Source organism: Odocoileus virginianus, chromosome 10 (assembly GCF_023699985.2).
Source record: "Odocoileus virginianus isolate 20LAN1187 ecotype Illinois chromosome 10, Ovbor_1.2, whole genome shotgun sequence".
NCBI lineage: Eukaryota > Metazoa > Chordata > Mammalia > Artiodactyla > Cervidae > Odocoileus > Odocoileus virginianus.
This window is the reverse complement of record NC_069683.1, coordinates 54,994,121-55,007,427: the sequence shown is the minus strand read 5'-3', so window position 1 is coordinate 55,007,427 and position 13,307 is coordinate 54,994,121. Positions and strand designations below refer to the sequence as shown.

Below are 13,307 nucleotides of genomic sequence, written 5' to 3'. Positions count from 1 at the left end.
CTTGTACCTACTTGTTTTAAACTATAGTCATTTAAGTGTAAACGCACTCCAAAAAAATCTACATTTTTCTTCTTTCCCCACACTTTGTTTTTGATGTCATCTTTTACAAGCTCATATTTATCCCTTAATTGTTTATTTTTTTTTTAAAATTACCTTATTTAATTTGAGGCTAATGACTTTACAATATTGTGGTGGTTTTTGCCACACATCGACAGGAACCAGCCACAAGTATACATGTGTCCCCCCATCCTGAACCTCCCTCTCACCTCCCTCCCCACCCCATCCCTCTGGGTTGTCCCAGAGCACCGGCTTTGAGTGCCCCATTTCATGCACTGAACTTGCACTGGTCATCTATTTTACATACGGTAATATACGTGTTTCAGTTTTACGCTCTCAAATCATCCCACCCTCACCTTCTCCCACACAGTCCAAAATCTGTGTCTCTTTTGCTGTCTTGCATATAGGGCTGTCGCTACCATCTTTCTAAATTCCATATATATGTGTTAATATACTGCACTGGTGTTTCTCTTTCTGACTTACTTCACTCTGTATAATAAGCTCCAATTTTGTCCCTCTCATTTGAACTGACTCAAATGTGTTTTTTTTTAATAGCTGAGTAATATTCCATTGTGTATATGTACCACAACTTCTTTATCCATTCATCTGTCGATGGACATCTAGGTTGGTTTCATGTCCTAGCTTTTGTAAACAGTGCTGCAATGAACATCGGGATACATGTGTCTCTTTCAATTCCAGTTTCCTCAGTGTGTACGCCCAGGAGTGGGGTTGCTGGGTCATATGGCAGTTCTATTTCCAGTTTTTTCACCTTAACTGTTTATTTTAGTTATAATTGATTTTTATAATTTTTGTCCTTTAGACTTAGTACTATCTAAGTCACTGATCCACAGCCTTTACTATATATTTTCCTTCACTACTTGTATATTTCCTTTTCCATAATTTGTTACATCTTACTATGGCACTTTCTTTTCTACTAAGAGAAGACTCTTTAACATGTTTCAGGGTCAAGTTAGTATTGGTGAACTCTTGGTTTTTGCTTGCCTGAGTTCTTTGTCTTTTATTCAGTTCTGAATGACCATCTTGCTGGGTAGTATTCTAGGTTGCAGGTTTTTCCCTTTGAGCACTTTAACTATATCATTCTACTTTGTTCTGGCCTGCAAAATTTCTGTAGAAAAAAATCAGGTGATAGCCTTCTGGGGGTCCCCTTGTATGTGACACTGTTTTTCTCTTGGTGCCTTATTTTTGCCATTTTAATGTAACATGTCTTAGTGTGAGTCTCTTTGGTTTCATCTTATTTGGGACTCTGCTTCTTGCACCTGGTTATCTGTTTCCTTCTTCAGGTTTGGGAAGTTTTCAGCCATAATTTCCACAAATACATTTTTGGCCCCTTTCTGTCTTTTTCTTGGAACCACCATAATGCAAATGTTATTATGTTTGCTGTTTTCCCACAGTTTCTTTTAAATGTCATTATTTTCTAATTTTTTTTCTTTTTGATGGATGATTTTCATTAGTCTATTTTCAAGATCACTAATGCCTTCTTTTGTATCATAATCTGCTGTTAATTCCTTCTAGGCTGCTTTTCATTTCAGTTATTATATTCTTAAACTTTGACCAATATTGTTTACATTCCCCACTTCCTTGTCAAAATTCTCATTGTGTTCATCTATCCTTTAGTTGTTTTTAAAAAAGTTTTTTCTTGTTCTTTTGTTTGAAACATATTCTTCTTTCTTTTCATTTTGGTTAACTTTCTGTCTCTATGAAATGTGGTGGATAATTACCTATCCCAGTCTTGAAGATGTGTCCTTGTGTGGGAGCATCACTATTCAAGCCTGTTCAAGTCTGTGTATTCCCAGTGGCTTTGGTGGGAGAGCTGGATCTCAACTGAGCGTGGGTTGTATCATCCCCCTGGGTGTGTTGGCATCTATCGCCTTGGTAAAAGGTAGGGTTGGAAATGGAGGGGCTAAAGCCAGAGCCAAGTGTGAACTGGGGCTTTTACTATGTTCGGTGGCCATCACCATCCTATTGGTGGCAGGGTCAGGTCCAAAGTGTTGGGGCAGAAACCCTGAAGGTCAGATAGGAGCTTGTTCTGCTCCCTCTAAGTATGCATTCTCCCCTCTCCTAGTCATGGTACCTTTACTGCAGAGGGGAGTAGGAATGCAGAAAGAGGTGTTTAGAGAAGACAGCTGGTGCAACTAGGGCATGCACTGGGATGGCTCCAGCATGTCAGACAGATCTGCAGACAGCTCCTGATCCACTGCCTTCCATGAGTGCCAGCAATAAACGTCCCTGCCACATTTAACTGCAGTGCTGGGTCTGAGTTGGCTCTGTCCCTCACAAGTGCACACTTGCTTTGACAATATTAGCCTATATCCTAGTTGGTATTTGCACAAGAGCTAGAGGCGATGCTGAGGTATCCATTACTGTCAGAGCCCTAGGTAGTTTTAATCTGCTTCCTCTGCCTTGTTCTGAGCATAAACCAGAGTGTGTCCATGTTCTTCACAGATGGGAGTCTCAGTCTCTTACACCCTCCCGTCAGTCAGTGGTTGTCAAACCAGCTAAGGGGACTTACCTTCCCAGTGCTGGCTGGTGTGCCCAGCATGTGGTTCACACTCCTTAATCCCCAGGAAGGATATGCAAGCCCATGATTTACCCCTCCTCTTCTCTGTACCTTCCTAGGGAAGTGTGTCCTGACCTAATTGCTTCTCCTCCCTTCCTTTATGACTCCTGTGGATCTTTCTTAACAGCTTTGGTTGCCAAAGAGTCTTTCTGTTCACCTCCAGGTAGTTTTCAGTGAGAATTCCTTCGCATTAAGATGTACTTTATATGTGTTCATGGGAGTAGGTGAGCTCAGCATCTATCTAATCCACAATCTTGATCTCTTCCCCATTCACATCTTATTTATGACACAGCATAACTTAAATGTGACAGTACAGATAGTAGAAAAAAGCTAACTCTTCTCCAGTGACCAAAAATCTCTTTGATGAGATACTGGATTTGATAAACTATTTTTTATGATGTTTCATAAACAATGGAAAGGGATCACAGCAAGTTATAGCTTTCATGTTCTAGGTTGGAAGTTAACTGCACTAGAATAGTGTTGAGTAAAAATGAATTCTTTAGGGTACCTCTAAAGTATATGAGGAAAGAAGAGAAGTTAAAGGCAAAGGAGAAAAGGAAAGATATACCCATTTGAATGCAGAGTTCCAAAGAATAGCAAGGAGAGATAAGAAAGCCTTCCTAAATGATCCGTGTAAAGAAATATAGGAGAGCAATAAAATGGGAAAGACTAGAGATCTCTTAAAAAAAATTAGAACTATTAAGGGAACATTGCATATAAAGATGGGCACAATAAAGGACAGAAACGGTATGGACCTAACAGAAGAGGAAGACATTAAGAAGAGGTGGCAAGAATACACAGAAGAACTATACAAAAAGATCTTAATGACCCAGATAATCATGATGGTGTGATCACTCACCTAGAGCCAGACATCCTGGAATGTGAAGTTAAGTGGGCCTTAGGAAGCATCACTATGAACAAAGCTAGTGGAGGTGATGGAATTCCAGCTGAGCTATCTCAAATTCTAAAAGATGATGCTGTTAAAGTGCAGCACTCAACATGAGAACAAATTTGGAAAACTCAGCAGTGGCCGGCCACAGGACTGGAAAAGGTCAGTTTTCATTCCAATCCCCCAAAAAGGCAAAGCCAAAGAATGTTCAAAGTACTGCACAATTGCACTGTTCTCACAGGCTAGCAAAGTAATGCTGAAAGTTCTCTAAGCTAGGCTTCAATAGTATGTGAACCAAGAACTTCCAGATGTTCAAGCGGGATTTAGAAAAGGCAGAAGAACCAGAGATCAAATTGTCAACATCCACTGGATCATAGAAAAAGGAAGAGAATTCCAGAAAAACATCTACTTCTGCTTTTTTGACTACACCAAAACCTTTGACTGTGTGGGTCACAACAAACTGGAAAATTCCTAAAGAGATGGGAACACCAGACCGACCACCTTACATGCCTCCTGAGAAATCTGTATGCAGGTCAAGAAGCAAGTTAGAACCAGACATGAAACAACAGACAGGTTCCAAATTGGGAAAAGGGTATGTCAAGGCTATATATTGTCATCCTGCTTGTTTAACTTATATGCAGAGTACATCATGTGAAATGCTGGGCTGGATGAAGCACAAGCTGGAATCAATATTGCCAGGAGAAATATCAATAACCTCAGATATGCAGATGACACCACCCTTATGGTAGAAAGTGAGGAGGAACTAAAGAGCCTCTTAATAAAAGTGAAAGAGGTGAGTGAAAAAGTTGGCTTAACACTCAACATTCAAAAAACAAAGATCATGGCATCTGGTCCCATCACTTCATGGCAAATAGATGGGGAAACAGTGCAAACAGTAGAAACTTTATTTTCTTGGGCTCCAAAATCACTGCAGATGATGACTATAGTCATCATGAAATTAAAAGATGCTTACTCCTTGGAAGGAAAGTTTTGACCAACCTAGACAGCATAGTAAAAAGCAGAGACATTACTTTGCCAACAAAGGTTTGTATAGTCAAAGCTATGGCTTTTCCAGTAGTCATGTATGGATGTGAGAGTTGTACCATAAAGAAAGCTGAGCGCCAAAGAATTGATGCTTTTGAACTGTGGTGTTGGAGAAGACTCTTGAGAGTCCCCTGGACTGCAAGATCAAACCAGTCAATTGTAAAGGAAAACAACCCTGAGTATTCATTGGAAGGACTGATGTTGAAGCTGAAACTCCAATACTTTGGCCACCTGAATCGAAGAGCTGACTCAGTAGAAAAGACTCTAATGCTGGGAAAGACTGAAGGTAGGAGAAGAAGGGGACAACAGAGATGAAATGCTTGGATGGTATCACAGACTCAGTGGACATGAATTAGAGCAAGCTCTGGGAGTTGGTGACGGACAGGGAAGCCTGGCATGCTGCAGTCCATGGGGTCATAAATAGTTGGACACAAGTGGGCGACTGAACTGAACAGAAAGTATATTCAAATATGTCTGCATCCTTCATTTAACTCCCATTTCTCCAGATAAAGCCTTCATTATCTCTCATCAGGACTATTACAATAACCTCCAGTCCAGTCTCCTTGCTTCTACTCCTGTCTACCCTCTAATCCCATTATCTACTATAGCGAGAAGAGTATTTAAAAAATATGTACCTCATTATGCTACTCCCCTAGTTAAAACCATTTGGAATAAAATGTAAACTCTATCATGGCCTTTTGGTACTCAGCCTCCAAGATACCCCCAAAGATCCTGGCTTCCCAATATTCTGAGTGGCTAATAGCCTATATTAGAAATGATGGTATACTACTTTTAAAGTTAGGTTAGAAAGGACTGCAGCTTCTATTTTAGGTGTTCTCTCCCTTCAAGAGGGCTTTCTCAATGGCTCAGAATGTAAAAAATCCACCTGCAATGCAGGAGACGTAGGAGACGCGGGTTCAATCCTTGGGTTGGGAAGATCCCCTGGAGGAGGGCATGGCAACCGACTTCAATATTCTTGCTGCAACTGAACACACACACTTCTTCAATACTCTCTTCCTCACTCTCTTGGATCTTTCACTTTAAAGGAAACAATTCCATGGTAAGAGCAGCTCTGTGGAGAGACTTACATGGAAAAGAACCACAGCCTCTGGCCAAGAGCCACTGTGGAACTGAGGATAGCCAGGATCCACATGAGTGAACTGGGAGGTTTGAAGACTCTTCATTCAAGCTCTGAGATGACTATAAACCTGGTCAACAGCTCTACTGTAACCTCATTAGGGCCCTTGAGCCAGAAACACCTGGCTAAACGATGCCCAGATTTTTGACTCAGAGAAAAAAGTTTGTAGTCATAAACTGTTACCTTTTGGGGTAATTTGTTATATAGCAATAGATAATTCATGCAGCCAACAAAGGTCCTGATAACTGATCCTTGTCTATTTCTCCAATATCAATTTATATTACTCTCTTCCTGCTTATTATGCTCCAGTGACATAGGCCTTCTTTCAACTTCAAAGGGCCAAACTTTCCCACCTGCTTTGTACCTGCTATTACTTCTACTTTGAATACCCACCCTCCTAATATCTGAATGGCTAGTCGTTTTTCACTCTTCATTGATTTTATTCTTCCTACCTAACATATATCCCATAATTCACTTTACCCGATTTTCTTCATGGCAGTAAGCACAATTTGTAATTTCCCCCCCCATCCACGTTGTAAATGAAAGCATCAGGAAAGCAGGGACCATATCCATCACATTCTTCACTGTATCCCCTATATTTATTCACAGCATGGCACAGAGCAGGACTTAAGTGAACACTTGTTAAATGAGTAAATAACTGGAATATTTTTTCAAAACCAAAACAAACATAAAACTCACTTCAGACATTAGTTATGGTAATAGAGGCCACATAATCTTATAGTGATATTGAAAAGAAAGGTTATCTTTGTTAGTGGAAATGCAACTTCATAATGATAAGCCAGGAGAAAGTGTCCAGTATACTTACTTGATTTTGGCCACAACAAACAGATCATTGAACAGGAAAAGATGCCGCTCCTGCCTCTGCAGGCCTCTTTTGAGTTCGACTCGGCCATCAATAAGCAGAGTCCGACTGGAGCACGCAAACGATGACAGAAACGCACATGTGTCCAGGCTAGCAGAAGGACTTTCTCTGTGAAAGAGCAAACACCACATATCTTCAGCCAAATTATCAAACATAGGATTGTTTCTACAGAAATTATAGTTTAAAATCAGTCAAGAAATACAAAGCTCTATAATTTTTTTTTTTTTAATGCAATAGCATAGTTTCCTAACAGCTTGTCTTTTCACATTAACGGAAACTTACATATACTCTTTTGTGTAAGATTTTTTTTTACTCAGTACTTCTTGTTACTTAGTCTATCTTGACCTGGTAGGCCTCGATATCTCATTATAAACTTTTTTAAACAAAAAGCAAAATATTTTATAATAAACATATGTATATCCCAACCTATATTCTACTATTAAAATTTTACTATACTTGCTTTATCAGATACCTATCCAACTATCTACTAACCCATTCTATTTTTGGTGTTTCAGTACAAACTGATACAGCAGTACATTTTACCCTGGGTATTTTAGCATGCATATCATGTGCAATGCACAATTCTTAGGTATATACTTCATGAGTTTTGACAAATGTATTCACTTGTGTGATTTAAACCTTTATCAAGATGTAGAACGTTATCATCACTCTAAAAAAATTTCCTCTTATTCCTTCTCAGTTGTTATATTTATTAGATGAAGATGGCTTCTCTGTATTGGCCTGAGTTGTTTACATCTTCATTGCAGGCTGAGATCCATTAGCTCCAACATCAGCTGGAATTAAATGTTGTATAAACTAACATTTTTATACATTCAATTATTTTTTAAAAAATGACCCCAAACAAGCAGACTTTTAATGATTTATAGCTTGCCTGCTTTGTATACTGCACAAAACAACACTGAACATCTGCTAGCCATTGATAAGACAGAGGTTGGGGTTTTAAGACCCGAAGTCACTACTATCTCTGATCCAGACTCCTCAGTGTGCTACTAAGCAACATCACTTAGACTTGTAACCTCCAGAGACAGTCACTGCAGTCTCCTTCACCTCAGGAACTCCTTTGCCCTCCTTCTCTTCTGGCCATAAGCCTCTAGCTAGTCTCATGCTGAGAGGACTTTTCTTATGCAAACCTGTTCAGTGATAATAGCTTTTCATTCATCAACCCCCAGATCCCTCAAACTCCTTAATCCTTATTCCATCAGTCCTAAGGCAACCATTATTATGATTTTTTTCTTCCCTCTGAAATTTTGCCTATTCTAGCATTTCATATTAATGGAAACTTATATATACTCTTTTGTGCAAGATTTCTTTTACTCAGTATTTTTTGTTACATTTATTAGCAAATCAATCCTTTGTATTGATGAACAGTATTCCACTGTATAAATATATGCTTGCTTATTTATTTTCCTATTGATGGACAGCTGGACTCTTGCCCGTTTTTAGCTATTATGAATAGAAGTGCTATTAAACTTCTACTAGTCTTTTTTTGTAACCTATGTTTACATTTTTCTTGGATAAAGAGCTCACAGTGGAATTGCTGGGTCATAGCGTAACTATGCTATTTTTAGGAAAAAAAAAAAACTATCAGTAAGTTTTCCAAAATGGTTGTATTAATTTATATTTTCAACAATATTTCAGGATAATTCCCATTACTTCACAACCATGTCAGCATTTGTAAATGCTTTATATTTTGGCCATTCTGGTGGCATATCGCATTAAGATTTTAATTTGCATTCCTGATGACTAATAATGTTAAATACCCATGTTCTTACTGGTTATTTACATATATTAATTTATGAATTGCTCCAAATCACATTTATTTATTATTGAAATTCAGGAATTTTTCATATATCCTGGATCTATCTCTTGGATATACATACATGTATATACACACACACACACACACACACATATATGTATATATAAATATGTATTTACCTTTTGTCAAATTTTGCAAGTATTTCCTTCTAGTCTGTGATTTGCCTGTATATATATTTTTTTTATTTATTGGAGTATAGTTGATTTACAATGTTGTGCTAATTTCAGATGTATAGCACAAAGAATCAGTTATACATATACATATATCCACTCTCTTTGAGATTCTTTCCCATATAAACCATTACAGAGGATTGAATAGAATTTCCTGGCCTACTCAGAATACTGAGTACTTATCAGTTATCTATTTTCTATTTAGTAGAGTGAAAAAGTTGGCTTAAAGCTTAACATTCAGAAAACTAAGATCATGGCATCTGGTCCCATCACTTCATGGCAAATAGATGGGGAAACAGTGGAAACAGTGGCTGACTGTTTTTTTGGGCTCCAAATCACTGCAGATGGTGACTGCAGCCATGAAATTAAAAGACGCTTACTCCTTGGAAGGAAAGTTATGACCAACCTAGATAACATATTGAAAAGCAGAGACATTACTTTGCCAACAAAGGTCCATCTGGTCAAGGCTATGATTTTTCCAGTGGTCATGTATGGATGTGAGAGTTGGACTGTGAAGAAAGCTGAGCGTCGAAGAATTGATACTTTTGAACTGTGGTGTTGGAGAAGACTCTTGAGAGACTGCAAGGAGATCCAACCAGTCCATCCTGAAGGAGGTAAGTCCTGGGTGTTCACTGGAAGGACTGATGCTGAAGCTGAAACTCCATTTGGCCACCTCATGTGAAGAGCGGACTCATTGGAAAATACCCTGATGCTGGGAGGGATTGGGGGCAGGAGGAGAAGGGGACGACAGAGGATGAGATGGCTGGATAGCATCACCGACTCACTGGACATGGGTTTGAGTAAACTCCGGGAGTTGGTGATGGACAGGGAGGCCTGGGGTTCCGTGATTCCTGGGTTCACAAAGAGTTGGACACGCCTGAGCGACTGAACTGAGTGTGTATATGTCAAGTTCAATCTCCCAGTTTATCCCCCTCCCTGCTTTTTCTTGTTAACTTACATCTGTAACTCCATTTCTGTTTTGTAGATAACTCTGTTTCTGTTTTTAACATTCCACATATAAGTGATATCACATATTTGTCTTTGATTTATGTCACTCAGTATAACACTCTCTAGGTCCTTCCATGTTGCTGCAAATGGCATTATTTCAATCTTTCTATGGTTAAGTAATACTCCATTGTACATATGTACCACATCTTCTTTATCCATTCCTCTGTTGATGGATATTTAGTCTGCTTCTGTGTCCTGGCTATTGTAAATAGTGCTTCAATGAACATTGGGGTTGCATGTATCTTTTTGAATTATGGTTTTCTCTGGCTAGATGCCCAGTAATGGAATTGCAGGATCACATGGCAGCTCTGCTTTTATTTTTTTAAGAAACCTCCATACTGTTCTCCCTAGTGGCTATACTAATTTACATTTCCACCAATGGTTTAGGAGAGTCACCCTTTTCTCCATTCCTTTGCCAGCATTTATTGCCTGTAGATTTTTTGAGATGGTCATTCTGATTGGTGTGAGGTAATACCTTGCTGTAGCCATAGTTTGCATTTACCTAATGAAAAAGTGATGCTGAGCCATCTTTTCATGTGTTTGTTGACCATCTGTATGTATTCTTTGGAGAAATGTCTATTTAGATCTTCTGGCCATTTTCTGATGGGGTTGTTTGTTTTTTATATTGAGTTCCATGAAGTATTTGTATATTTTGGAGATTAATCTCGTCAGTTGCTTCACTTGCAATTATTTCCTCCCATTCTGAGGGTTGTCTTTTAATTTTGTTTATGGTTTTCTTTGCTGTGTAGAAGTTTTCAAGGCCCACTTGTTTATTTTTGTTTTTATTTTCTTTACTCTAGGAGGTGGACTGAAAAAGATCTTGCTGTGATCCATGTCAAAGAGTGTTCTAAGTTTTCCTTCTAAGAGTTTTGTGGTATCTGGCCTATCATTTATGTCTTTAATCCACTGTGAGTTTATTTTTATGTATGGTGTTAGGAAATGTTCTCAATTAATTCTTTTCATATGTAGCTGTCCAGTTTTCCCAGCACCACATCTTGAAGAAACTGCCTTTTGTCCATTGCATATTCTTGTCTCCTTTGTTATAGATTAAGTGGCCATAAGTGTGTGGGTTTATTTACTCTGGACTTTCTACCCTGTTCCCTTGTTTTATATTTCTTTTTTTTTTTCTGCCTGTATCATACTGTCTTGATGACTGTAGCTTTGTAGTACAGTCTAAAGTCAGAAAGGTTGATTCTTTCAGCTCCATTTTTCTTTCTCAAGACTGTTTTGGCTATTTGCAAAATTTTTTGTTCTAATGTAATGGAAAATGCTCTTAGTAATTTGATAGGACTTACATTAAATCTGTAGATTGCTTTGGGTACTACAGTCATTTTCACAATATTGATTCTTCCTATCAATAGACATGGTCTATCTCCCTACCTGTTTGCGTCATCTTCAATTTCTTTCAGCAATATTTTACAGTTTTCTGGGGAGAAGTCTTGCACCATTAGGTAGTCTTATTTCTAGGCATTTTATTCTTTTTGATATGATGGTGAATGGGATTGTTTTGCTGATTTTCTGATCTTTCATTGTTAGTGTATAAGAATGCAAGAGATTTCTCTGTGTTAATTTTATATCCTGCAACTTTGTAAATTCATCAATGAGCTCTAGTAGTTTTCTGGTAGCATCTTTAGAATTTTCTATGAATAGTATCATGTTATCTCAAGCAGTGACAGTTTAACTTCTTTTCCAATATAGATTACTTTCTTTTTCTTCTCTGATTGCTGTCACTATGACTTCCAAAATTATGTTGAATAATAGCAGGGAGAGTGGACATCCTTGTCTTGTTCCTAATCTTAAGAAAGCTTTCAGTTTTTCACTAGTGAGAATGATGCTTGCTGTGGGTTTGTTGTATATGGCACTTATTATGTCAAGGTAAGTTACATTTGGCTTTCCTGGTGGCTCAGCAGTAAAGAATCCACATGCCAATGGAGGAGACAGGAGTTCTATCCCTGGGTTGGGAAGATGCCCTGAGAAGGATATGGCAACCCACTCCAGTATGGTTACCTGGGAAATATGAACATAGGAGCCTGGGGAGGCTACAGTCCATGGAGTTACAAAGAGTTGGACACGATTTAGTGACTACACAGCAACACAAGTTCCCTTATGCACACTTTCTGAAGAGTTTTCCAATCACAAACAGGCATTGAATTTTGTCAATAATTTTTCTGTATCTATTGAGATGATCATATGGTTTTTATTCTTCACTTATTCATGTGGTGTTTCATACTGATTTGCAGATATTGAAAAAAATCTTCGTATTCTTAAGATAAATCCCACTTGATCATGATGTATGATTCTTTTAATGAGTTGTTGGATTCAGTTTAGTGTTTTCTTGAGGATTTCTGTGTTAACATTCTTCAGTAATACTGATCTGTAATTTTCTTTTTTGTGTGTGATATTTTTGTCTGGTTTTGGTATCAGGGTGATGGTGGCCTCACAGAATGAGTTCAGAAGCATTCCTTTCTCTGAAATTTTTAAACTAAATATTGCAGGATAATTCTAGTTACTTGATGAAGACTACTTTATTATTTTTATAATGATTTTTGTGTCTTTTTAAAGAGATCTTTGCCTATCCCCAAGTCATGAAGATACTCCCCTACGTTTTTCACTAAAGTCTGTATGATTTTAGTTTTTACAACTAAGTCTATGATTTATGTTAAATTAATTTTGGTTTATGGTATAAGGTAGGGGCTTAGCTTCATTTTGTTTTTCCATATGATCATCTTACTGTTCCAGCACCACATGCACAAGAGATTTTCCTTTCCCTGGGATTGCTTTGGTACCTTTGTTGAAAAATCACATGACTACAGAGCACGGGTCTATTTCTGGGCTTTCTATTCATTTTCTTTAAAGTTTATAAAAAAACTTCAGTATAGAATATAGAATATCTTGAAAATTCTATGTTGGGATGAACTTGTACTCTTTTCCTTCCCTGTTTATTCAGTTGGAGGCTAAGTGCTTTACAATGTTGTGGTGGGCTCTGCCACACATCAGTGCAAATGAATCATAATTATATATATAACCCTTCCCTCCTGAGCCTTCCCCACCATACCCACTCCACTCCTCTAGGTCATCAGAGCATCAGGTTCAGTTCCCTGTGTCACATGGCAGCTTCCTGCTAGTCATCTATTTTATACATGATAAGAGTACATGTGTCAACGCTACTTCCTCAAGTTGTCCTACCCTCTCCTCCTTCCCCTGCTCCGTCCACCAGGTCATTTTCTATGTCTCTATCTACACCCCGTCCCTGTAAATAGGTTCATCAGATTCACTGATCATTTTAAGAATTAATCTATGTCAGAATCACACTGCCTTATTATTCTATCTTTACAGAGCAAATCACAAAATTAGGCAGTATAAGTCTATGAACTTTTTTTTTTTTTAAACTGCTTTGGATAACCTGGGCTTCCCTGGTGGCTCAGTGGTAAAGAATCTGCCTTCAAAGAAGGAGCCACAGGAGACTTGGGTTTGATTCCTGGGTCAGGAAGATACGCTGGAGAAGGGCATGGCAACCCACTGCAGTATTCTTGCCTAGAGAATCCCATGGACAGAGGAGCCTGGCGGGCTATAGTCCATGGTATCCCAAAGAGTTGGAGAAGTGACTTAGCAGCAGCAGCAGCTTTGGGTAATCTGCTATTATTCAAATCCTCTGTAATTATTTTAATTACACTGTATTAAATAATACACTGCATTAATA

General features: G+C 38.3%; 1 protein-coding gene across 4 annotated transcripts in view; it reads right to left on the bottom strand.

Moving 5' to 3' along the window:
• Positions 1-13,307, bottom strand: part of ARHGAP20 (Rho GTPase activating protein 20) — a 190,192-nt gene that overhangs the window by 80,663 nt on the left and 96,222 nt on the right. For all 4 annotated transcript variants that reach the window (XM_070473609.1, XM_020869998.2, XM_070473608.1 and 1 more), the window contains exon 3: positions 6,533-6,697. In XM_070473609.1, coding sequence (XP_070329710.1) covers positions 6,533-6,697 — 165 coding nt within the window. The remainder of the gene's footprint in view (positions 1-6,532; positions 6,698-13,307) is intronic.